This window comes from Agaricus bisporus (genome assembly GCF_000300575.1).
Source record: "Agaricus bisporus var. bisporus H97 unplaced genomic scaffold AGABI2scaffold_2, whole genome shotgun sequence".
NCBI lineage: Eukaryota > Fungi > Basidiomycota > Agaricomycetes > Agaricales > Agaricaceae > Agaricus > Agaricus bisporus.
Window position 1 is genome coordinate 1,068,084 of NW_006267355.1, and position 24,448 is coordinate 1,092,531.

The window sequence follows — 24,448 nt, forward strand, 5'->3', positions numbered from 1 at the left end:
TGGCCAATCCTCTTCAACTGCCATGAGCGCCGGACACCCTAGTCTGCCTCGCATAGATACTGATTACCCCGAACGAGATCTCCAATTCTCCCTCGACGCGACTTTCCCATTTACGCCTACTGGCGTCCGAGCGCCTGACCTCCCCCAATTTCGTCTGTCAACTTCAACCGACGATACTATAACGAAAGACGTTCTTACAAGACCTCCAAAGTCCCACTCTGTCAATCGAGCAAGAGATGAAGGTCGTAAGCTCTTGGCACACATCTTATCGCAGTTGTGCAATCGGTCTATGCCACCCTCGGTGCTTGACACGATTAGCACATTGCACGACGGACCCACACGTGAGCAGAGTTTTGCAGACGCTGTGAAATCGCAGGTGGGTAAACTAGGTGGTGGCCAGCTCAGAGGAGAGGATTCGGACGACGAGGAACACTCCATCGACCCCACCTTTCATCTCATGATTCAGCTGCAAGAAATCTTAGTTCTGTCGCTGGAACAGCGGTGGGATATCTTTGACGATACCGGGTACAGTACAAAGTTAAATTGGATCTAGAACCTTTTCCGACTTTTGCTATAGTTCAACCCAAAAATCTGTTTTGTCGTCCAGTTCTAGCTTTAAGCCATCGTCTTCGCCCTTTCGCCGTTCCAGAAATAGCTTTTCCAACAGTGGCAGAAAATCGCGATCGCCGTCCCCAAACCGAAAGGCTCAGATCTTCGTTTCGGAGCTTCTAGCTCTCTGCATATCTGTCCTTGCATCTGTTGTAGCAGAGGATTGCCGATTCCAGACGGCTTTACCCCGTCCCTCTTGTCCGCCCAATGCTTTACAGGCGGTGTCATTGAACGTAGCACAAGTATTGCTTCATATCAATGCTCATGATTACAGCACGATCTCACAAATTGGTCTGGCTCTCATTCCAGCATTCTCAACCTTTAATAAGGCGATGTATCCTCGGCTGATTCTATTTTTCAATCATGGCATCATCAGAAACACACTCTGGCGTCTTAGAAAGCTGCAGGGTTTCGAGTCTAATCTGGTCGCCGTTGATGGTGAAGTCCACTGCGTTCAATTATGCGATTGGCTAATGTAACATTTCGCCCCAGATTCGGTCAGCCATCCTCTTGTTTCAATTCATGTTGATGAAGTAGCTGAAGACAAATTACAAAGTCATCAAAATAAAGCCTGGAGCCCTTGGACTCCCGCAGGCAAGGCCTTGAAAATTCAGTCTACCAACGCACCTGCCCAACCCATGCCGATTTATTACTTGTCATCAGTGATCCCCCCTTTGCTTGGATGCGCACTCGACACTATTGGATTTAGCGCTTCGGACGAGAAAGACCTAGTAAACATCCCGGCCCTCCAGACTTTACTTGAAACCATAGTCGACTTGAAAGCTGATGCCTATTTGGATATGCTCCAAATCGTCGCTTATCATACACCCAAGGCTCGGAGGAGCGCAATTGTTCTTCTATCTATTTTTTGGCCACGATCAATCGGACATGTTTTCATCAGTCAGCCCCCAACAACTCATTTTTCTCGAAACCCGTCACTCGACAAGTGGCTGCATGAACACCATTTCATCCCATGGCAATTTCGACACCGTCACACCTCGTTCATTAGCTCCAATCAGTACGAATGCAATGTGTGCAGGAAAGGTATATATGGCTTTGGATTGTTATGTCCGGACTGTACCTGTGCAGTCCATCTCGAATGTTACGATAACCCCGAAGGCAGTGCGCTTGTCCAATATGCCCACGTCGTCGACCCACATATCCAAAGGGTTGCTGTATTTCGATACTCCAAATTTTGGAACGATTTTTATCCTGGGAGTACAAATGGCCGACATAAATTTCGCCAAATCAGTCTCTTCACCCTTTCGCTTTGTTCCATATGCCAGCAGCCCCTTTGGGGTTGTTCTTTACAAGGCTTACGATGTGATGCTTGTTCGCAGTTTGTGCATACACACTGTTTGGGCGATGCTACTGAGAAGCCCTGCGTGTCTGCTGTAATAGACTCTGCCGACTTGACGATTCAGTTCCCGTTACTGCGGCGGTCTTGTCTTGAGGCTTATCATGGTATTATAGACTTGACGCAGCAGGATCTGTCGAAGAAGTCGTATGAAGAGATTTCCATCTTTCAAGATGTTCTATCAACTCAGTTAAAGATCCTGAATTACGGGTTATCACTTGGGACACTCCTCATTGCACACAAGGACGAGGGTATGAACTACGAGCACCCAAAAGTTCCCGACTTCGAGCTCCATCATACTCTCAACTGGTGCGACGAACTTATAGATGGCTTATCTGCATCTCCCGCCACAGAAGAATACCTTCAGGAAAACAGTCTTCTGCGAAATGAGCATTCTATGCTTTACACCTGGTCAAACCTGGTACACATGGCCGCCGCTTTGAAATCGCCATCAATCACTCTTGGTACATCATTTAGCACCTCTTCTGAATTTCTCAACGTCACCCATATTGATATGCTTCCCGATGCCGAGACGGAAGAAGCATCACACCCCTTTGACACTCTATCTCTTTCTCACATGCGGGATGTTCTTGCTCATGAATTTCATATCCACTCGGATGCAGCAGCGTACATGATGCTGTCGCATCTACAGCAACTGACATTTTTCGTCACTCAAAATGGGGAAAGTTTTAAGGACCTAGCATCGATGTGGCGGGACAGGGCTCGACCTTGTTCCTTTCCTTTACCGCTCGGCCTCGACCTTTCAATTGATGTTGAGACGCTTGTTTCGGCTATTGAGGCGTGCTTATCCGACACCGACCTTTACGTCAATGAATCTGGTTTTCTGCTCTTGGTTAGAAGGATGTGGCCCGATGGCCTTATGTCAAACTATGGACTAGAAAGACTGGCACGGGCAGTCTTCACTTGGATAATTGACGAGGTCAGCATCTTAAGGCATCGCTATCTATCGTGTTGCGGTAAATTGAATGATATTCTAGGATAGCCAGCTAGCAGTTGTTTTTCGTGACTACCTTGGGAAAGGCAAGCCTTTGCCAGGCATGACGAGCACCCTAGTTAATCAATGGCCGCCGGTCCTATATGAGCGCCCAATCCATGCTGGATCTATGCAAAACGGTGGTGATTATCTAGCTTCTCGTCACGCTTTATTGGATCAATATGCACGTCGCTGGCTGCTAGCTTTACATAACCAAAACATTAATCTATTCTCGAGCTCATTATTCGAGACTTGTGATGACTTGGTCCATATGACGGTGAAAATGGATTTACGGAACTTGAATCACAACAAATCGGTATTAGAAGTGAGCTATCACTCTTTTCCTGTTATTTCTTCCGTGCTGATCGCTAGCCAGCGTTCGGAACAGTGCGAACAAGCTCTACATCACATCTTACGACTCTCCCAAGCACGCGTATTGTTTTCGGCCACCGACACCATCTACTTACGATGGTTAGAATTCGTTGATTCCTATGGAACTGTAGACGAGGTAAGAAATCAACTGGCTTAGTTTGGTCATTTCTCATAGAAGGGAAATACGTACACAGATAGCATCATCCACGGCTATCCTGAAAGTATTTTCTCAAGATTCCGATCACCGTACCTCGATTACTTTCCCTACGGGGGATATCTCGAACAGGTCTCCTGCCTTAGAAACAGGCACTTGGTCGGCCATGCTAGAAAGTATCCGCTCATCGCAACTAGGACTTGGGAAAGGATTGAGGTGGCTAAGTCTCCTCTCGAGATCAGGGGTAGACATACCCTTAAATGTCTATAGCCGATTCATCGCGGAGCTCGAATCTAGTGGCAATCCTCTACAAGGAATATTTCTATTTTCTAAGACAGTACTGGCTTCTCTCTGGCTGCGGTCCCTCGGACGCCAACGATATCAACCACTTTTCGCAAATTATCACTTTTCATCAGTTCCTGCGATCCACGATGCTATACAACATGCGAATACTCGGCCAAAAGCGTGCGTTTTGTAAGCATATACGAGACAGCTACATTACTAAACCGTTGTAACTGCAGCTTGAATATCATCCAATCTACTCTAGCAAGCTGCTTGCTGCTTTATGGATGTGATAGGACATATCTTCTTTCGACCGGCTTAGTAGATAATGATATTATAGTGTCACTTCCTTCCAGGTAAGCCGGCCCACACATGCAATGCATTTGTCGCGTTTTGAGCTTGATCATTCTATCAGGCGCAGATTTCCCAGAGAGGTTGTCGACGTTGACCCGATTTTCATCGATCCTGCAATTATGAAAGCTATCGCACTCCATCTCAAAATTGAATCCGAAGACGTGATACTGATGATTGCCCACTTTTTACATGCCTTTTTCACTTCGTCTGCTTTAATAGAAACTCACGAGATGGACAATTTTGTTTTCAAGAACGAACATCTTCTCTCAAAATGGTAAACAGCCAACCCTTTCTGTGTTCCGATGTCTTCTGAGTCTCTCATAGTGCATGGAAATTATATAATACGCAACGACCAGAGATCGCCAAGTTGAGAACTGTAGTTTTGTTGCGTATCTTATCCGTCGACCCAGAAGCACTTATCAGTCTCTTGGTGAAGCGGCTCTCGCCAAGTAGAAGTTGGGAAAAACGGTAATAAATTCGTGGTTTTTGTCATAATGCGAGGGTCTCACTTCCCCTATCTTCAATAAAAAGCGCAAGATCTGCAACACGTCTATTCCGTATCATTCAGGACGTGTGTAATCCATCCTTCAATGTTGATGGCCGGCAATGGAGATCCAGCGTCGCCAAGGTCTTTCAAATATTTTTTTCTCTTCTCTGGACAGACTCTGAGGTATATAAGTACCCTTGATCTTTCCGTCGAGATAGCACTCACCGGAAGTATCAGGAGGAAGTGCGACTACTAGTGAAAACTCATTGTTCTAGCCTTTTGCCTGCCCATTTCGAGGCAATCACATCCTGTTTCGACGAGATGGCCACCCGAGCTCCGATATTCGACCGACTCAAATTGACGTTATTCCTGGCACAATTACGGACCCATATTCCCAGGTGGCAAGGTATGTTTTCGTCTCCGGCGGCTTTTTGGTTTTCTTCTTTGACCACTCTCCCTTCGATTGGGGTTACAGTGCTCTCATGGGATTCAGTACTAACAGTCTTGAATGACAACCATGAATACGGCCGAGCCATTTACTCAGATACTGATCCAGTGAGTGCGTTTAAGATTTATCTTGAAACTGCTAACTCTTGTGCAGAAGGGTGATCATGACTCACTCGTGTCAGAGTCAGATTCGATGCGTCTCAACGTACGAATGAAACTCCTTTACCTGCGATGCAACTTCCTGATCTCTCGAAATAGGTTTCTTTAATCGTGCTAGCCCTTGACATGCTTTCGGATGGAGTGAAGATCGACGGCCTTTCACTAATCAAACTCAAAGCACAATTAATGAGGACGTTGGGTTTTCAAGATGTATCAGTCGCTCTGCCCTATGCCAACGGGCACGGGGTTCAAGTGGCTTATGGCGAAATCAGATCGATTCCAGTGGTTGCACTTCCATGCCTTGGGGGACTGTTGTCACTTTTAGATTCTTGGCATAAAACCGAACTGCCGGCGTCTATCATCGTCAGTAACTCGCATGATAGCGGCGAGGAGGTTGAAGTGCTCGTCGGCACCGCATACGCTGATATACCTCTCAATATGCTAGCAACGTACGAGGGGATAATAGAACTACCAGCCCTTTCCATCAAACACATACTGGAAGCGGTTCACGTTATCATATATAAACACGACTTTGAGAACCGTGACCTCAATGTGTTTTCGGGTCAGGTTTTCAAGAAAGCGACCACCAGGGCACTTGATCTTTTCGAAGCGGATGCTCCCTATGAAGTACGACAGATAGCCCTCTCCGTCGTTCAAGCGTTTTTCAACAAATCCATGACCACTACAGGCTCGCTTTTGTTGTATGCATGATATCTATCTCTCTCGGTCGATATAGCGCATTAATTACTTCGCAGGAATGTGATCGAGAGAATTCTAAAAATAGTGAATCCTCAAGTCAATCAATTTGGACAAGACTCTTTGACAGAACAGGGCTTATCGTTTGTTGGAGATATTTTTGAGAAGTAAGGACCTAGCAGTGTGTTTTCTTCAGACGACTCAATTTTAACTTTTTTATAGATATTCCAGATCGGGTCTACTCATCAGTCTGTTGAGGGTGACTGTCCTCCCACCCTTTTATTGGACGCCTTCGCTGATAATATTGTAGCGACCTTTGGAGAAAAAGATGTTCCTTGCCCTTAGACGTGCACTAGAATTACACAAGAGCTCGTCGTCTTTAAGTGACGAATTACTTCAAGATACGTTCGCACGATCGCCTGAGACGGACACCGCCTTGCTCCAGGACCTCTTCCACAATTTACAGTATTTCGTGGACATTGTGCACGACGATCGCTATAGTTCTGAACTGTTGAATCGTGAGTACATGGTTTATCTGAAACGTGACGCCTGATCTACAACATAGTACCAGTGACTTTTAAACAACTCATCAACTTCGCGCAGCGGCTGTCTGACGGCAGTGGTGCAACGATTAACGCGTCACCTTTAGTTGATATAGCTGCCATTGTACTCCAACATAATAAAAGCAATAGCAACGTCAGTGGATCTTCTCATACTGTATAGACAAACACACACTTAGCTTGGTCACCTAGGACTTAGCATCATACCTTGATGCGTTGCTCCGTATCACATTGATCAGGTTGCAGGTGGACACTAAAAGTATATCTCGGCTATTAGTTGTCGTGCACGGAAAGACACACTCTCAGGGTCCACTATCTACTGCCATTGCTACGGTGTATGAAATTATAAACGAAGGACTACGAATGAAGACACGATTGTCAGCGAATACTCTAAAATCTGTCCTGGAGGTAAGAGTGTATTCTGACTAGCAAAATCTTATTGACAAATCTTCAGGCTCTAGGCACTGCGGAATTATCTCCTGGTATTACACCAGTCTCGCTGCATTCCCAACTATATGTGGGATTGGTTGACTGTGGGGGGCATTGGCTCGATAATTATAACTGGATGGATGGCCAGATAGAACAAGATTTTCATGCGTCACTCGCTGTGGCAAAGATGATTTTCAATGCGACGTTGTACGATGCTTCTGCCCTGCAAAGGTTATCCACGATCACAGAGGTAAGCACCAGTCACTGCCAACTCTTACCATCAAGTTCACCCTGCCACAGAGAGATCATCGCCCCCAGTTGCGTAGTATCAGGGCATGGAATCTTCTCGCTATCGCTGCGCTTTCCGAAAAAAGAGATAACTCCTGGGCGACCAAGCTCTTTAGAGAGCTCAAATCATTCGCTGTGGTGTACTTGGGTGCATTCTGGCCTTATGCGGGGTCGACAAATCGTGTTTTGAATTTCGCCACGGCAGATATAAATCAAGCATATCTAGCAATCAAACTATGGTTAATGGTCGCGAAGCGTTCAACAGAACTACAACAGCCTGGCCATATATATCATTCTGTATGGAACGAACTTTGGCCGCCGTTCGAGTCTATGATTGGAATTCTTGAGACAGAAGAACAAAGTGGTATTTCGCCCGTCAGTTGTTTTATCATTTATTCGGACTTCGGGACTTTACTGGCATCCTCTTTCAGATAATGACGGAGTTCATAGCGTCATCAGTGGTGGATTTATTCAACTTCTTGGGGTGCCTACGGATCCCACTACGTTTAGATAAGACAGCGCAGAAAAATACGCTCAATCGTCTTCAGAGCGTGGTTCGCGGCGAATCTGTGCTAATGAAGGTACGCGGGTTCTGTGTTTGTCCCAGGAACAAGCCTCAACCGTGACTGCAGATAAACAGGGCCTTCGAATGGCTTTCAGAACCACCTCCGGAAATGCCGCTGGAGGTTTTGGCAGATCAAACAGCAAAAGATATTATTGCCACAGAGAAGTTGCGGTTACTAGAGGGGAAACGTGACCCTGTAAAGGTGATGATGGACAAAAGAGCCAACGTAGAGAAGAAAACAACAGTCGATAAGTTAAATTGGAGGACGTGAGGCTGCATACGTAGCCAGTGTATAAGCATGTAAAATATGTGATAAATACATAAAACACGATCATGCTGTTCTGAGTCGCGCTTTTTCGGCCTTTCTCTTGTTTTCTTGGGCGATAGTTCGGCCAGCGAAAATACCAATAACTGTAAGCCCTAGAACGAGAATAAAAGCAGGAAGTCGAACGGCCCATTCACGAGGAGGAAACAGGCCATGTATGTAACTGGAAGAATCGAAGAATGGCTCATACAAAGGATAAATAAATAACAGTTTGCAAGGAAAAGGCAGCTTACCAGCAGGATGGCCCATGTCGTATAGTAGGCGAACACAACTGCTGCCGTCAGAAGCATGGCTCCTCCGAGTGCTTTGTCGCTTATGCCCTAGACTATGGCTTAGTATTATAATGTCGAGGGAAAGGTGGAAACATACCATGGTAGATATGTGCTTGGTCCGACGTGGATGAATGATGCGATGCAGTCTTTGTTTATGTAGTTTGATGGGATTCCATTAATCGACATCTGCTATTTTCTATCCTTCAACACCCTCTGCATGGGCTATGGATAATCACGCCTTTGCTTCTCTCGCTCATGTTCAGATACTCCTTCTACCCGTCGGCGCCACGCCTCAGGCCTCGTTCGAAAGATGTGTCTCTGAAATACGTGGGTTTGATACTATAAGGCTTGGAGATATCCCAACAGACGCCAAAGGGGAAAGAGGTGTGCTACCCGACCACACTCCTCAACTAAGAAGCCGAGCTGACGACAGGTCAAATGCCTAGCTCGATTTATGCCGAATCCCCTCTCCGCCGGTCACCTACACCTGAACTTCCCTACTCACCCGCCGCCGCCGTCTCAATATGCGCTCTCTCTTCTGCGACCATCACAATTCCCGCTTGCTGTCATCGGAATAGCATCATTTTGTCAAACGAGCACATTGAAATCAATTTACTCTCAGTTCAATGCTGCATTACTCGATATCTTTCCTGCTTCAAATCAGTTTCCGTTGGCCAGAACATGTTTTGTGTTTGAAGAGAATGACATTGCTACCAATCTAAGCGCGAGTAATGATCTTCCTGGAGTGGTAATTATACCTAGCATGATGGGAAACAAGAGATTGTACATTGGGACCTTGCTGGCCGACTTGTGTTCACAGATCCTTGGAGAGTTCGGAGTCGTGGTTCGTAAGCATCTCATATGCTTCGGCACTTGCAAGATTTGACAATATCGTAGATGCAAGCACTTGAGAGTCCATTTGGCAATGAGTATCTTAACGGCTCTCTATTAGCTGCTTTACCACCTTTATCCGAGCTTCCGTTATCTCTTGACTCGGATAGGAGAGGATCCGTCCCGAATTTTAGTAGTCCAGACGTGTTGAAGTCGGATTCTGCTTCGACTTCGATTCCGCCCATGAAACGCAATTCATCCTCTGGGCCGAACTATCGACTAGGTGTACAGCCTCCCAAAAAGCGATTAAGCACAATTGGCGTAGCTTCATCCCATGCACGTCTCTACAAAATGCTAGGCGATTTCTTTTTGCTCGCTGGCCGCACAGAAGATTCGACTATCTGGTGAGTCAATTATCCTCGGTAACCCACCAAGTTAATCAGCCGAATGAATAGGTATACCGAAGCACTACAACTGTTCAAGAATTCGCAAGATCATGCATGGCACGCAGCCGTGCTCGAGGGTTTGGCCACCATCTCTGTCGTTGAAGCTTGGTCCGCAGGCCACGGTTTGGTATTTGTAACCTGAGATAACTCATCGCATATTCTAACGAGGGCGTGTCAGCATAACTCGACCACTTCTTCAAAAGAACCCTGGTCAGACGCCATTGAAAAACTCACTCAAGCTACTACACTTTATCACAAGTCACCCCTCTACTATGAGGGCGAGTCCATCTATGCTCCCCTTGCGTATCTATATTCTTGCTGTGTGTTGCGTCATTCTTCACTGCTTTTCGCAGTTTGGTCTGCCAAGGGATGGGGTCCACTTGCATTTACCACAATGTTGCAACCAGGGCCCAAGGCGCACCTTCCGCCAACTCTAGCGCATGATGAAGCTGATCAATGGCTCAATCTAGAACGCTTGACCAAATACTCTGGCATCTCGCGATCTTCAATATCAAATGTCCTTGGTCAAATTCATGGTCCCTGGCTGTTACATCTTCATCCTCGGGAGAGATTGTCTATACTGACGACTATGGCTAGCGTTTATGCATGCCTTGGCTACAAGCGGAAGGAAGCATACTTATTGCGTGAAGTATTGGGATGTGTAATGGATCTTATAGTCTGTGGACGTGAAGAGGATGGTATCACGAAGGTATCAGGGCCTCGGAATACGGGACTTGGCATTGAAAATGGGAATATCACACCGACCAATCCTCTTACCTATCTCGACCAGGGGTCCGTTGCTGTCAGAATGAGCGAAAGCTCATTGGGGAATGACAGTGTGCTCAGGATTCTTAAACAAGTATGCAAAACAATCGGTATTGACCTCGATGCTGTCAAGTTATTGCATGCATCGACTCAAGAAACTGAATTGGCCGAGTCGAGTCAGAATGAGGCCAGTACAAATGATGATGGTTCGGAATTGGAGCGGCCTGAAACCTATGGATGGCCCGAATTGCAAGTGGGTGTTGTCAGGGAAGCAGTCGCGGTGGCGGAAGCCTTGCCGGGTGAGCTGCAAGATACTGTTTTTAATAATCATTCACTGATGTAGGCCAGATTTCCCTGCTGTCGCCCAGTTTGCTTTGTCGTCTTTGAAAACCCTGCAAACAGTGCTTTCTCCTGGGGATCAACATCACCTGTATTCGACGTCTATGCGTGCCATAACGACAGCTCGTCGACGAGGAGACTCGAGATTCTTCGAGTACTGGTCCGGACGACCGGTGGTTAGTGTCGCTCTCGCCCCGTAAGTGGTGGGTCCGTCTGCTATCAGGCTTCGTATTCTGACGAGGTGTAGTGTACCACTCGTTAGACTGCCTGTTGAAAAGCACTTGTCGGTTTTATCGAAACAAAAGTCTGATTTAACTCCCATCATTCAGGGCATCACAGATCCTTTCCTGTATAATCCTCGGAGAGTCACTGCTAAAAAGGTTTGCGCACGCCCGATGTATCACCAGACGCACTCACAGATGAATTCGTAGGACCAAGAGATCGTGGCTCAGAATGAGGTGCTAGAGTTCGTCGTCGTGCTGCAAAATCCCTTTATCTTTGATCTAGAACTTCAGTGCCTCTCGTTAAGGTGAACTGGACACCATGTCGGGCCACAGAGGCATTTTCTCATTTTCTCCCTTAGTACTTCAGGCGTAAAATTCCAATCCGAGCCGGTCCGCGTTGTCTTGCCAGCGAGTTCATTTCACCAGGTGGTTATACCAGGCAAAGTTATGGCGACAGGCATTCTCACTATCCGGGGGTGCTTTGTACAAGCACCTGGTGGTATCACTCAAGAGTTCATACTGCCTCTCAATACGGCAGAGGAGGAAGAGAGGATCACCAGGAGAAAGAGCGCACTCATATGTGAGGCTGAACGTTACAAGTATTGGGGTTTGGAATCACTTCCATGGGAAAAACCGAAGAGGTCGATCAAATACCACTCCAGCCAGCTGAATCCCCGCACAAATTTACGTTTCCTGGAATGTAAGGTGGTCCCTGAGCAACCGCTGTTAAGAATACGTAGAACATCGGTCAATCATGGAGCTTTGATGTTATATGAGGGCGAGCGGTGAGTCTCTTTCCAGTGCTAGATATTGCATACTGAAAGGTAATGTAAGATCAACTCTACGCATAACGCTTGAGAATATATCGTTGTTACCCATAGACTTTGTGCATCTAGCGTTCGACGACTCCACTATTGAACCTGCTCAACAGGCGTTAGCGGAAGGGGCAATGTCCAGTTCAGATGTCTACGAGACTGAGCATAGTCTTATCAATCAGCCTGTTTTTACTTGGAACAAAAGTGAAGGTAGGTTTATTCCTCCAGGACATACTCTGAGCCTGAGTATATCCTGTTTCGGAAAATCGGGCTGGTGAGTGTCTCTCTTCCCCTCAGCTTCATTACTGATAAGCTTGTCAATAAGTACCAATGGAAATGTTCACGTCTCTTACTCATACACACATCGTACCGACCTTGAACAACCATCTGATTATTTTTATACTCGGCAGCTGTCGCATCCTATCATGGTTACCGTCTATCCGATGCTCCAGTGCCAAAATATGGATTTAATCCCGTTTCCCTCGTATATGGACTACATACAAACGCCATCAACGACCACGCATCATAATAATTTGGGTGTAGATGATGGAGCGAGTTGGTGTTTATTCTCGGTCGAGGTACGCAATGTATATGGGTCACCATTCGAAGTAACATTTGAGCGCGAGCAATACGGTGCGTCAACCTGGAAGTTCCTGAAAAGATAAACTTGACATATAGACCAGGGACATCACATTCATCTACTACGACCACCATACCGCCTGGGTCTACATCAAGGTCTGTAAGCATCGCTAACATTTCTTTAATCTAAACATTGATGACGGCATATAGGGTGGTTTTGCCATTGAGGAGGACAGCACTGTCTGAAGAGGATACCTCAAAACCGATACCGACTCTATCGGATCGGCAATTTGTGGTGGCTAAGGACAAGCTGTCTACTGCTGAGCTCCACCTGCAGAGGGAATTATTCTGGTATAGAGAAGCTTTGTTCAAAAGTATTCAGGGTTACTGGAAAGAGGTTCGCTCTCTTCAGTCTGTCTTGTTGACCAGTGAACTGACTGAAATTGCAGGTTGGAGGCACTCGCACAGGTGAAATGTCACTCCGTCAGCAGCGTATGACATTACCTATGCTGGAGGCCTTTAAATCCAATGTAGCACGGGTAGACCTATCGCTGATATCTTGTGATCTACCTAAAGAGAATACGATCGATGGGAGGCGCGTCTGGAAGGCGAATGAATTCTTGAAGCTAAAAGTACGAATAACCAACCTGTCTTGTGAGTCGGTCCTTGATCTGGACACCGGAAGTTACCCACGAATAAATTCTCCAGCATTTGCAATACCCCTCAGTCTGACTCTTGACCTTGAACCAAGTGACTGTTTGATTTACGAGGGTGTCATCGCCGATATTCCTATTGGGCGCTTGGATGAGGGGATGACACGAGAGATTGAGTTTCCCATCTGCTTCCTCACGAATGGCCATTTCGAACTCGTAGCACAAGTCCGGGCTGTAGGGTTTGATATCAAACCTGCCAAAGCAGAGATCATCGCGGCTGTCCGCAGTTGAAACTCCCTACAATTGATTTAGTGACTTCTGGCATTTGACATATTTAATGTAGCACCTGAGCATTTTCCTGGAGCAGATACAGAATACAAGCTATTATAATTCGACTTGGTGACAAGAAGTATGTATGTATGTTGGCCAGAGCACAGGTTCATTACAAAACAGAAAAAGTATCTTGGGAAGTGAATGTAGTTTAGTCATATTCTGATTCGCTTTGATTGAAAGCAGCGGAGTAAGCAAGGATGGTGCCGTAGACAAGTCTGCTCTAGATTAGTGAAGACAGGTTTACTTTAAGCCAAAATTAACAAACGTACCCTCCGCCCACGATGGACATGGCCGATGCCTTGGAATCGATAATTCCTGAATGTGCGAGGACGATAGGGAGAGCAAAGCCGGTGATGACGATGAGAGATGTCGTGAAACGTCCTAGGTCGACTGGCCCAGAGTTCTCATAGGATGCGAACTCGTCCGAGGCAAGGTGAGAGAAGACGGCATTCGGAAGTGGTGCAAGGACGAACGTCAGCGCTGAATAAACGCAGGGTCAGTTGAGTGGAACAGTGAGGGTATGCAAACAAACATACCAACGAGAAGGGGGAGCCAGTTAGCCCATAGGGCACATGAGAGGATGATTAAGAGGAACCCGACGGCGAGGACGAAGGAGAGCAGGATAACAGCTATCGACTCGTTATTAAGGCAATGAGCAGAGTTGCGAGGGTAGTAATACCAACTTCTGAGGCCAGCCGCCATGTTTTGCGAATGTCGAGCACGCCCTAAACCAATCCTATACTAAGGCCTGTGGAACTGGGGAAGGGTCAAACGTGATGCTCAGTAAAAACGAGTTTGCATGTGTTTGACATGCAATTGACATGTAATTGACATGCGATCAACAAAAAGCGCATGTCCTGCGCAAGATTCTTGCATAGATGTCGGTCCCTCGCATGGTTTGCGCATACTCTTGCAATTCCATCAAAAAGTAATGAAGGCGTGAGAAAAGTATCCTCAAGCCCTCGAGTTCCTCGTTCGAAGAAGGCTCAAGGAACCACTTTCCCACGGCCTCAAGCAACTTTGTGGCCATCGAACGTGTTGGTGTACGGCGCCAATGGACTATAATCTCTAGATAACTTGGGCACAGTCGGTAACTTTGCTTTTCTTTGTTTTTTCTTTTGAACCAGGATTTATTATGCGACGCTCGAACACAAGCTGTGGTACACTATTGCTAGAGTAGACGAAAGAAGAATGATAGGTGGGGTTGGACCCGGGCTTCTATGGATACCATGAAGAAGGTAGAGCAAAAACAATCCTTTTGGATGCGACATCTCTTCATTTCCAGGCATGCATGGCGATCTCGAGGAAGTGAGGGTCGTCATTTGCATGCTAAATTGCTAATCGCATGTAATTCGCACGTAAATGACATCCTCTGAGCGAAAATCTTGCCAAAATGCGATTTACATGTCAATTGCATGTCAAACACATGCAAACTCGTTTTTACTGAGCGTGATGTGGCGACCGGCGGCCAACCCGGTTCAACGACACTTGCTTACATAATGATACAATATTATAGGAGAAGAAAATACAAAGATTCGACAAATTAAGTTAAAAGTGTAAGTGTAGCAGAAACTCCCATGTACGATGATATAGGGCTATCTTGCAAAGCGGGAAGAGCGTCTACTAGCAGCGTTTTTAAGCCGAGATTCTACAAGGGGAGGTGGACGAGACACAAGAGGTGCACCACCGATGGAAGAGACCCGCTTATTTGTATGTTGCAGCGGTTCCTTAATCTTATTGCGCGCAACAAGCTCTACAGAAGATGCCTGTGTTACAGAACTATCTTGCGTGGTAGAACTTCGCGAAGAACTGCTGGGTGTCGGCGATCTAACTTGGTCGGCAGTGGTCGGGGCTTGCATAGAATTTACTCCTGTTGACTCTCCACCTTGAGCGTATTCGTTCTCGGGCTGAGATGTCATACTCGCTGAGAGTATTTCGTTTCTTTTGGGTGCCAGACCCATCTCGTTGGCCTTCCTCTGTAAGAGTTCTTGTCGGTGCTCCGTAAGATCCCAGTGATCGACGTATTCCCAAGTTTTCTTCCGCGGCGTGCTTCCCGTGGACACATCGGGCCTGGTACCCTGCTCTATGAGCTTCCGATGGGCAATACGCAATGTGTCCAAATCATTGTTGAGGCTACCATTGTAATTAGATGACGATCCCAGTAGTGAAGATGCCTATGAAACGAAGTCATTTGCTGCCATATGAGACGAGCGGAAGTAACATACTTGTGTGGTAATGTCATTGAAAGCGGTCCTCAGATTCTCAGAGCTGGACATCAACCCTTCTCCCAGACGTCCGTTGAAGGTTTTCATATCACGACCCAGTGTGTCTATGGCCTCAAGTCTCGTCCGCTTCGTCCCTCTGTATTGCTCAAAGGCTGAAGACATTTCAATAAATGGACAAGAAGACTTCTAAAAATTGGGTTACTAACCATCGGATGCAGATACCCCATGCTGTGTTGTTTGCTCTGTCGTCCATGCAGTATGCGATGCGATTGAGCTGGACAACTTGTATTGCAAAGCCTGGGTCTTCTCCTTCATCGTAGACCGGGTTTGACTGAGTGCCTAGGTGAATATATAGTTTAGCTTGTTTCCATGACTAAAGTGCATTTACACACCTTGAAAGCACCATCCCGCGTACGCTTGGTCGATTCGCCTTTGGTCTGTAATGTTGTACGCAGGGAATTCCCGCTGTCAGAGATATCACCGATGAGAGCTGTTTGCTGCTGCAGATATGATCCCAGTGCTTTTTCCGCCTTTCGATTGTTGTCGCGTAGTCCGTCCATGTTGATCTCCATTCGCGAGTATTGCTCATTCATGAAGACATCCAGCAGTTCGGACATTCGATGCATTACCATTTCTTTCGCCAGGTCCGCTTTTATCTTCTCTTCCTTGAGGATTTGGATAAGGTTTTCGTTTTGCTGTCGAAGGTGCGTAATTTCAGCTTGGGCGGCATCATTCGCTAAGCGCTGTGACTGTTCCAAAGACGATAAGACATCTTTGATATATTGCTGGATGTCATGAAGGATAGAGTCTAGAACTGCGTGAACGTTCCCAAGGGCCTCTTCCACTGTCGTCAGCCCTTTCTGACTAGATTCTTGTAGATCCTCGCAGATGACAGAGGACGTCGATGTCAGATTCGTACTCCAGGATATAAATTCATCCTTTAGCGTCTTTTGCATTTCACTGAGAGACACCTGAATGGCCTGAAGGGCTTCATCTTCGACTTCATTTTTTTCTTGAATGGTATCCAGAGTGCTTCGAATACAAATCAGTTGTTCGCTGATCATTCTAGAGTAAGTCGACAATTTGTCAATGTTGGATGTTGCAGCCTCTTTAGCTAACGACTGCAGCTTGATCGTAGCGTCCGTTGTCGATTTGTGTAGATTATCGAGCTTTGCAGAGATAGCCTCCGTTAAGGAGGCAATCGTTGACTCGCATGTGGATACAACACCGATGTTTGATTTCAGCACACCGGAAGTCCTATCTGAGAAAAAAATAATCAGACCAGACCTTCCCGCATGACGCGAGAATTAACTACCCAGTTTCTCGAACAGGCCACCGATATCTCGCAGGCTTTCGGTTGCAACGTCTTTCAGATTTTTTGCCACCAGATTCAATTTCAATTCTGTGTCCTGATGCGCTGAGCGTACGATGATTTCTTCATCTAACATGCTTGTTGTCTCTTGCAGTCGACCTTCTGTGTGGCTTAATGTTTCTTTCGTATGTTCGAGTTTCCCTTTTGTTACTGCAAGCTCTTCATCTCGCTTCATCAGAAGTCCGATACTCTGCTCAAACTCTTCTCTAACTGCCCGCATTTGACTTTCGATAAGTCCAATTTGTTTTTTTGCCTCTTGAAGCTCCGTTTGATGCAGCTCTTGCTCAGCGCTGATTTGATTCCATCGTTCTTCGGTAAGAAAGATGCCGCTTTTTTCTCGTGCGGCTAGGAGGTCAGCTTTGAGTTGTTCTATTTCAGCAATGTACTCCTTGAGAAGCCCGTTCCGCGTCATTCGTTGGTTGACCTCGGGTTTATTGCGTATAGACTTGGCTCGGAGGGCATAATCTAAAGTGGAGAGGGTTTCCTCCAAATTGGAGCGAGCAGGGGAGATAGTGGCGATAATGCAGGTTTTAGTGCGCCCTCCCAAAGAGTCTTGTAAGAGGCGGGTTAATTTCGATTCACTATATTTGATTAACAACGCGTGGTCTTCAGTCAACAAGAATACTCACCGGTAGGGCACATGCTGGGCGTTATCAACCAATCCATTGATGACTCGACCAAGGGTTAATAGGCTTTGATTAATCATGCCAGCTTCGCGGGCCCGTTTGTTTTCCGCTCCAGAGCGACCGATGTTCTCTGAGCCTGCAAGGTCCACGAGGTTGAGCTTGCCGACTTTGAGTAGATCATCGCCAACGTTAGAGGTTTCTTTGACATGAACGGTGATAGAAAAGATAGAATGAGATCGGCTGGAGTGATCATTGAAACGAGTTGCAGCAATTTGCCTTCGTTCACTCCCTTTCGTCAAGAGAGTTAACGCATGTTTGCAGTCTTTGACAGCAATCTCCTCCAAGCCTTGGATAAATACACCCTTCTTGCTGGCTTCGTCAAAAATTTTGAGTCCGTCTGCGGCCTTGTCTTTTCCTCCAAAACCCATGGGTTGAGTTGACCCGGCGAGTGGAGTGAGTTCACTTGCAAGCAAATCTCGAAGTTCTTCATTGTAAAGTTCTACGTAGGAGATTTTGACGCTATAGTCTAATTTTGATTTTTCAAGGGAATGGAAGAGGCGGAATAGAGTTCTTGGTATCATCCCGGCATTGGGAGATGGATTGCCCATGGGAGTCGGATTAAGGTCGCCATTCATGGTATATCTTGGTACAGGTGAGCTTGTAAATCATAATGGTTAGGGGGGGGGGGGGGTGCATACGTCTTTCCTGTTCCTGTTTGTCCGTAGGCAAAGAGTGTACAATTATAACCTGCCACGACTTCTTCCAGCATCGGGCTCACGACGTCATGGTAGATCATGGCCTGATCTGCTTCAGGTCCAAAAACGAGGTCGAAGGGATACGTGCGCAGAGGAGGTAAAGTGACGACGCCCAAGCTCGATTGTGGTGTACCTGTTTCAATGGATATCTCTTTGCTCTTCGCGCCGTTGGAGGTAACGATAATCGGGGTGTTTTCGTGTACCTCTCGATCTGAACGATTACGGCAACGAATAATTACTTGAATATTCGATCCAGCACTCTCTGAAGTCTTAGCAAAACCAGGTGCTGTCGAATTGGGGGCATTTTGAGTATGAAGCTCCTTGGCAGCGGATCGTATACGATGTTGGGACTGAGCAGGTGGAAGCGTAGAAGGTTTAATCCTGGTGGTGGGCCGTCTGGAGGCCATTGGGCAGCTGCAGATAACTGGCTTTCGGGGAACAGCTAGCTGGAGTCGTGGGAAAACTGGGAATACAACTGAACGCGTCCGATCCCGTGACCCGAGCTCTCTTGATCACGTGCTCACATATTCCTGGCCCCCTCCATAAGCTCACGCTCCCACCGCCACCGTATTGCGTATCCTCTTTCCTCCATGGGCAAGCGCAAAAAGTCTTCCAGAAAACCAGCGCCAGCGCGCCAGAAAATTCCTCTCGGTGGGTCCAAGTGATTTATACTAACTGATGTTTATATTTCTACTTCTATAGACACAACGTTTACCTGCTTATTTTGCCACCACGAAAAATCAGTGACGGTGCGCATGGACAGAAAGGAAGGTGTAGCCAATCTGGTGTGTCGTGTGTGTGATCAACGGTATCAGAGCAAAGTCAATCGTGAGTCGCGGATCACATTTTGCTAGGGACAGGGTTCTCAAATTTCCACTAGACTTGACAGAGCCCATTGACATATATTCAGAGTGGATTGATGCTGCGGATGCTGCACAGCGTGAAGATCCTCCCCGTCGTCCTGCTGCATCATCCAGTCGTGTGGCCCGAGCCCCTGCGTACGACAGTGACGACGAATAACATCTGAGTGTGGAATATATTTTGTAGAGTTGATGACCGCTGTATACTAGCTACATTCGCTGCAGCCTTGGTGGTGCAGCTGTAATATACTGCCATTTCCAGATAGAGGGTAACAACGGCAAACACACGCCCTTGCAACGCTCATTTACAACCGTGACGCTCTCCCGCTTTACGTCTTATTATTACCTTCCTTGGATACTCTTCCGGTTATCCAAGTCTTAATTCCCCCTATCGGACGCGTTCTTTGACCTCATCGTACCCCCCTCTTGTCTGGTCAGCATGGCGAGCTTGACCACTAACAACATCAAGGTCGTCTGTCGGTTCGTTCTCATGATCTTTCACATGCCGTCTATTCTTAAGTCGTCACTTCCAGTTTTCGACCCGTAAATGCCATCGAAACTAGAGAAGGTGGCGAAGTCGTCGTTTCCTTCGATGGCAATCTGCAGTCTGTGCAAATGAAATCCGCTCAGCTCAGTTCCGGGCCAGAGAAGGATGGATTTACCTTTGACAGGGTCTTTCCGATGGGCACTAAGCAAACCGAGATCTTCGAATACGGAGTCAAGGAGTGAGCATCTTGATTCGGAAAACTTTCTTTTTGCTGATCACTTGGACCTTCAGTATCGTTAAAGGTGCTCATTGCGTCTCTACTTGCTTAGTTTCTTGGTTCTCACTGAATGCTTCTTCCTGCCGACAACCACTCTATCTTCAATATACGCACTAGATGTTCTTGATGGATACAATGGCACGGTCTTTGCGTATGGACAGACTGGAAGTGGAAAGACATTCACGATGATGGTAAGTCAACGCTTTATCTTTAAAACCCTCACGCACTGACTCCAGAGATAATTTCCAGGGTGCTGATATAGACTCAGATGAGCTGAAGGGAATTATACCCCGAATTACTGAACAAATCTTTCAGTCAATCGTCGAAAGCGATCCCCATCTCGAATACCTCGTGAAAGTATCATATATGGAGATTTATCTAGAAAAAATCCGCGACTTACTTGCACGTGTGTAAAATTTACTGTCGTCTTGCGCCAATCTAATTTTTTTCGTAGCCCAAAACGACAATCTTCAGGTTCATGAAGAAAAATCCAGAGGCGTCTATGTCAAGAATCTATCGGACTACTATGTCAGCAGTGCAAGGGAAGTATATGAGATCATGAGGACCGGTGGTGCTGCAAGGGTAGTAACATCGACAAGTAAGTATTGTCCCTCAGGTTGACTCATATGCATTTATATTTCCCAGATATGAATGCCGAATCGTCTCGCTCTCATTCTATATTTCTAATCACTATTCAACAACGGAACACGGAAACTGGGGCACAGAAGACCGGTAATCTATACTTAGTTGACCTTGCGGGTTCAGAGAAAGTCGGAAAAACAGGGGCTTCGGGGCAGACCCTGGAGGAAGCGAAGAAAATCAACAAGTCTCTTTCGGCTTTGGGGATGGTCATCAACGCATTGACAGAAAAGGTCGATTACTTTGCACAAAACTCACTTATACTCCTGACCTTTCTATCGTCAGGCCAAACACATCCCCTACCGCGACTCGAAATTAACCCGTATCCTCCAGGAATCGCTGGGTGGCAACTCCCGAACAACTCTTATCATTAACTGTTCACCTTCGTCCTATAATGAAGCCGAAACTCTCTCAACTCTACGGTTTGGTATCCGTGCCAAGTCAATCAAGAATACTGCCCGTGTCAACGCCGAATTGTCGCCATTGGAACTCAAGGGACTATTACAGAAGGCTCAGCTATCAAATACCAACTACCAAAAACACATCGCTGCATTAGAGGCAGAACTTGCCATTTGGCGTTCGGGGCGTCAAGTCGAGGAGGTGGATTGGGTGTCACTGTCGAAGCCAAGCTCTGTGCCAGCAAAGAAAGCACCTGCTTCACCTGCTTCAATTCCGAGCTCCCGTAGTATGACCCCAGTCAATCCCGCTATCGAGGGTCTACGGGATTTGGAGAGTCGACCACAGACACCAACAGTTGTGGCTTTGGAAAAGGACGAGCGCGAGGAGTTCCTAAGACGGGAGAACGAGCTCAGCGATTCTTTGGCGGAGAAGGAAAGCGCTTTGGCTACGGCAGAGAAGCTAGTCAAAGACCTCAAGGAAGAACTTATATTCTTGAAGGAGCAAGAAGCATCTATCAACCAGGTAAAGTTTCCCACCGAGTACAACGTCGATTTTTGACGAACAGCATTCAGGAAAACAAACAAATGTCTACAAAGCTCAACGAGCTCAGGCTACAGGTCGAACGCCTCGACTACGAGGCCAAAGAGGGAAATATCACTATAGAGACTCTTCGCGAGCAAAATAATGATACCGCGGCTGAGCTTGAAGCACTTAAGAAACAGATCGCCGAAGTAAAAGCGACGGAGAAGGATGCTTCTGCAGATGACAAGGAGAAGCGCAAGCAAGAAAAGATGGCATTGATGATGGCCAAATTCGACACGGTATGTATCGCTTCATGTCTGTTACAAGAGTATCTGGGCTAAGCATACCCACCATGAGCAGCAAGGAGCTTTCTCCGAGAAGGACGAGCAACTACGACAGCTCCTCATGAAGCTCGACAGTATGGATAATGAAGGGGCTGGTGCTTTGTCGTCTGAAGATTTGACTGCTATTCGCAGACAACTTGGAGAGGGACAGACGGTTTTGAGGGAGACCCTTGATAGACTTCGTCAAAGCCAGGAAGAAACAGAGATGGTATTAAGAAGGAAGGACGAAATGGACGCCCGGGTCGCTCAGTTAGAAGCAGACTACGAGGAACTCCTTGGTAAGTCTATTCGATACGCGAGAAGAGGGCTAATTAACGTTTCCGCTAATAGAAAAGACTATACATGACGAAGAATCCAGTGATGCCGAAACCATGCAGGATTTCAAGGTTTGCTCTTCCTCTTTGTCCAAGCCGTGGCTGAACCTTGTGCTTCGCAGAATAAACTCGAAGCTCAATATGCTGCGAAGCGAGACGCCCACCTCAGTGAGGTCACCGATCTCAAGCAGCAACTAGAGATGAGAAGCAATGAGATTCGCATTCTCAACGGTTCGATTGATAGTCTCAAGAGTGTGAATGAAGAACTAAAGGTAAAGTGATGGAAACTAGCCCGAAGTCAGGTCCGATTGAACTATGGCGATAGCGTGCTTTTGCCGTAACATCCGCTGGTATAGAGGGCGGCAAGAATCTTGCTGAGAGCGCGCAGGATCTTGAGCGGACAAGGAAGGCGATCAACGTGCAGCTTGCGGAATTCGATGGTGTCAAGAAATCTCTAATGCGTGATTTGCAGAACCGATGTGAGAAGGTGAGCTAATTGAATTAACTTAGATCTACGCTATGCCGTCGGCTGAAGAGATATCCATGAAACAGGTTGTGGAGTTGGAAATTCAGCTTGACGAAATCAAAGAGCAGTACAATAATGTAATTCGCAATAGTAACAGCAAAGCTCAGCAGAAGAAGATGGCATTCTTAGAGCGCAATCTTGAACAGCTTACTCTTGTCCAGAAACAGGTTAGATATATTTTAGTATCAGTTGGAGGTTCATTACTCATGCCTGTTAAGTTGGTAGATCAGAACTCGACACTCAAGAAGGAGGCCGGTATCGCGGAACGCAAACTACTCGCTCGTAACGAACGTATCCAAAACCTAGAGGCCCTTCTCCAGGATGCTGATCGTCGACTGTCTGCTCAAAATCAGAAGTTCGAAGCACAGCTTCAGGCCGTGAAGGAGCGCTTAGACCAAGCTAGAGGTAAGCTTTTTAGCATCTATTAGCCTATAAAAAATTGATCCTTTCTACCAGCTCAAAAAGCTTCCACGGCATCACCGTTGAGCTTCGGTCGCATAGCAAAACCACTGAGAGGTGGTGGTGGAGCAGCGCCGCCTCCCCCGGTTGCCACAGGGCCACCAGTAACATCCAATCCCTTGGCTCGCATCCAAGAAGAGACAGGGTAAGCCGTTTAGTCAGCTTGAATGATCCATCTCTAACGGGCTTCTGTATTGATCATTGATCTAGTGGTGAGTCGAATTCTTGTTTTGGTTAGATCACAGTGCTGATGAAACAATTTTTTTCTTCACCAGCGAAACGCGCATCCTGGTTCTTCAACTCAACACGATAGGCTTTCGCTGTACACAATTGTTTTTGCTTTTTTCTCGATCCTGCTCTCTAGCATACCTGTATCTCACGTAGTATTTAACTATTATTCTCTTTCGGAGTGCATTGACGGCATATTGCTGGGTTCCGGTGAGGCAAAGTAAGCCGCCCTTTTTGTTCTTTCCGACACCCGAATCATGGTCATGTCACTCATGTGATAAGTACATCGAGAATCGAGATACGGATCGATCAGGGTCAGTTCCTTTACATCGTTAGCCGAATCGAGGAATCGACAGATGTTAAGGAATGTTACATGTCAAATACATGCAGTTTCTTGACTTAGCAAGGTTGGCCGGCTGGAAAAAGTGGGACTTTCACGTAACATAGCAGGAAATTTTTATGCGAACGAACGTCAAGTCTTGTTCACGTGTTAGCAGGGACGCAAATGTCTGGTTACATTTCGTACTAAATACTTACCCACATTTATGCGACGTGCCCGACACTATGGTGACGCACGGCGTCCTCACGCCTGCCTTAAGCTATTTTCAACGTTGTAGAACAACAGGGGAGGTTTGTTACGAAGGATTTACGCCTAGCCCAAGACATAAAGCGCATCGGAAGTTTTGATTTGTTGAAGAACAATAACGGCCATGGGACCCGAAAGGATGGAAGCTTCTGATACGGCTTCTGGGATTGGCTGCTTCCATTACGTCACTGACGCCCTACTATACATGGCGGAAAGAAAGCTGTAGCCTATATCATTGGGGGCAAGCTGGGGGCCTGTAGGTATGTTGTTGTGAACCGAAAATACGTCTAAATGCCATTCTTATCTGTCTTGACAATGGTCGGACCGGTTCAGCGCTACGACTATTCGCTACGGGAACGTCACGAAGCCTACATGACTTTAGATCCAGCGGGGACCTGAAATAGATCGGGATCTAATTCAGACACGTTTAGCTGATTTGCAATTTTATTCATATTTCCAAGAAACCCCACGTTATGCTAATTCCGTTCGATATC

General features: G+C 46.6%; 9 protein-coding genes across 9 annotated transcripts; 5 read left to right on the plus strand and 4 right to left on the minus strand.

Moving 5' to 3' along the window:
• The first annotated feature begins 158 nt into the window (after positions 1-158).
• AGABI2DRAFT_183190 (hypothetical protein) lies at positions 159-1,422 on the plus strand. The gene is made up of 4 exons (XM_006458040.1): positions 159-525; positions 608-1,017; positions 1,102-1,106; positions 1,166-1,422. The coding sequence occupies exons 1-4, from the start codon at positions 290-292 to the stop codon at positions 1,175-1,177; spliced, it is 663 nt and encodes a 220-aa protein (XP_006458103.1). The 5' UTR covers positions 159-289; the 3' UTR covers positions 1,178-1,422.
• Positions 1,410-8,024, plus strand: AGABI2DRAFT_64126 (hypothetical protein; the record flags this gene model as incomplete). Its single annotated transcript, XM_006458041.1, has 19 exons — positions 1,410-2,906; positions 2,965-3,285; positions 3,337-3,459; positions 3,527-3,951; positions 4,008-4,124; positions 4,184-4,396; positions 4,447-4,590; positions 4,654-4,792; positions 4,847-5,110; positions 5,315-5,916; positions 5,971-6,078; positions 6,134-6,170; positions 6,222-6,429; positions 6,483-6,611; positions 6,749-6,879; positions 6,926-7,160; positions 7,205-7,563; positions 7,620-7,769; positions 7,821-8,024. 19 exons carry the CDS (start codon positions 1,410-1,412, stop codon positions 8,022-8,024), a joined length of 5,406 nt encoding a protein of 1,801 aa, XP_006458104.1.
• A 60-nt stretch (positions 8,025-8,084) lies between these two features.
• On the minus strand, positions 8,085-8,368 carry AGABI2DRAFT_63676 (hypothetical protein; the record flags this gene model as incomplete). Its single annotated transcript, XM_006458042.1, has 2 exons — positions 8,085-8,261; positions 8,312-8,368. 2 exons carry the CDS (start codon positions 8,366-8,368, stop codon positions 8,085-8,087), a joined length of 234 nt encoding a protein of 77 aa, XP_006458105.1.
• A 436-nt stretch (positions 8,369-8,804) lies between these two features.
• AGABI2DRAFT_148600 (hypothetical protein) lies at positions 8,805-13,293 on the plus strand (the record flags this gene model as incomplete). Its single annotated transcript, XM_006458043.1, has 14 exons — positions 8,805-9,194; positions 9,248-9,585; positions 9,637-9,754; positions 9,806-10,691; positions 10,741-10,927; positions 10,979-11,111; positions 11,163-11,260; positions 11,315-11,740; positions 11,790-12,044; positions 12,096-12,403; positions 12,454-12,505; positions 12,560-12,746; positions 12,799-13,003; positions 13,058-13,293. 14 exons carry the CDS (start codon positions 8,805-8,807, stop codon positions 13,291-13,293), a joined length of 3,819 nt encoding a protein of 1,272 aa, XP_006458106.1.
• A 38-nt stretch (positions 13,294-13,331) lies between these two features.
• AGABI2DRAFT_190466 (hypothetical protein) lies at positions 13,332-14,139 on the minus strand. Its single transcript, XM_006458044.1, has 4 exons — positions 14,019-14,139; positions 13,872-13,964; positions 13,605-13,815; positions 13,332-13,550 (listed from the first exon to the last, which is right to left on the minus strand). Exons 1-4 carry the CDS (start codon positions 14,035-14,037, stop codon positions 13,484-13,486), a joined length of 390 nt encoding a protein of 129 aa, XP_006458107.1. The 5' UTR covers positions 14,038-14,139; the 3' UTR covers positions 13,332-13,483.
• A 34-nt stretch (positions 14,140-14,173) lies between these two features.
• AGABI2DRAFT_148602 (hypothetical protein) lies at positions 14,174-14,365 on the minus strand (the record flags this gene model as incomplete). The annotated part of the gene is made up of 1 exon (XM_006458045.1): positions 14,174-14,365. The coding sequence occupies one exon, from the start codon at positions 14,363-14,365 to the stop codon at positions 14,174-14,176; it is 192 nt and encodes a 63-aa protein (XP_006458108.1).
• A 500-nt stretch (positions 14,366-14,865) lies between these two features.
• On the minus strand, positions 14,866-18,747 carry AGABI2DRAFT_199377 (hypothetical protein). The gene is made up of 7 exons (XM_006458046.1): positions 18,257-18,747; positions 17,562-18,200; positions 16,876-17,513; positions 15,953-16,821; positions 15,767-15,899; positions 15,561-15,712; positions 14,866-15,509 (listed from the first exon to the last, which is right to left on the minus strand). The coding sequence occupies exons 1-7, from the start codon at positions 18,718-18,720 to the stop codon at positions 14,931-14,933; spliced, it is 3,474 nt and encodes a 1,157-aa protein (XP_006458109.1). The 5' UTR covers positions 18,721-18,747; the 3' UTR covers positions 14,866-14,930.
• Positions 18,748-18,851: 104 nt separating this feature from the next.
• Positions 18,852-19,452, plus strand: AGABI2DRAFT_199381 (hypothetical protein). Its single transcript, XM_006458047.1, has 3 exons — positions 18,852-18,964; positions 19,016-19,141; positions 19,194-19,452. The coding sequence occupies exons 1-3, from the start codon at positions 18,904-18,906 to the stop codon at positions 19,331-19,333; spliced, it is 327 nt and encodes a 108-aa protein (XP_006458110.1). The 5' UTR covers positions 18,852-18,903; the 3' UTR covers positions 19,334-19,452.
• Positions 19,453-19,612: 160 nt separating this feature from the next.
• On the plus strand, positions 19,613-23,289 carry AGABI2DRAFT_63424 (hypothetical protein; the record flags this gene model as incomplete). The annotated part of the gene is made up of 16 exons (XM_006458048.1): positions 19,613-19,653; positions 19,707-19,898; positions 19,952-19,962; positions 20,055-20,128; positions 20,187-20,343; positions 20,392-20,535; positions 20,583-20,809; positions 20,862-21,497; positions 21,548-21,796; positions 21,858-22,119; positions 22,172-22,227; positions 22,278-22,427; positions 22,481-22,642; positions 22,708-22,848; positions 22,900-23,086; positions 23,138-23,289. The coding sequence occupies 16 exons, from the start codon at positions 19,613-19,615 to the stop codon at positions 23,287-23,289; spliced, it is 2,841 nt and encodes a 946-aa protein (XP_006458111.1).
• Between the last annotated feature and the right edge of the window lie 1,159 nt (positions 23,290-24,448).

Coding starts and splice junctions, on each gene's coding strand:
- AGABI2DRAFT_183190 (XM_006458040.1), top strand. CDS start 290: ATGCCACCCTCGGTGCTTGACACGATTAGCACATTGCACGACGGACCC. Junction 526..607: donor GATATCTTTGACGATACCGG/GTACAGTACAAA, acceptor TTTGTCGTCCAG/TTCTAGCTTTAAGCCATCGT.
- AGABI2DRAFT_190466 (XM_006458044.1), bottom strand. Junction 13,816..13,871: donor CTGGCTCCCCCTTCTCGTTG/GTATGTTTGTTT, acceptor GCGTTTATTCAG/CGCTGACGTTCGTCCTTGCA. Junction 13,551..13,604: donor ATGTCCATCGTGGGCGGAGG/GTACGTTTGTTA, acceptor AATCTAGAGCAG/ACTTGTCTACGGCACCATCC.
- AGABI2DRAFT_199377 (XM_006458046.1), bottom strand. CDS start 18,720: ATGGCCTCCAGACGGCCCACCACCAGGATTAAACCTTCTACGCTTCCA. Junction 17,514..17,561: donor GCCCAGCATGTGCCCTACCG/GTGAGTATTCTT, acceptor AATCAAATATAG/TGAATCGAAATTAACCCGCC. Junction 15,510..15,560: donor TCAATGACATTACCACACAA/GTATGTTACTTC, acceptor TTCGTTTCATAG/GCATCTTCACTACTGGGATC.
- AGABI2DRAFT_199381 (XM_006458047.1), top strand. CDS start 18,904: ATGGGCAAGCGCAAAAAGTCTTCCAGAAAACCAGCGCCAGCGCGCCAG. Junction 18,965..19,015: donor GCGCCAGAAAATTCCTCTCG/GTGGGTCCAAGT, acceptor CTACTTCTATAG/ACACAACGTTTACCTGCTTA. Junction 19,142..19,193: donor GTATCAGAGCAAAGTCAATC/GTGAGTCGCGGA, acceptor AATTTCCACTAG/ACTTGACAGAGCCCATTGAC.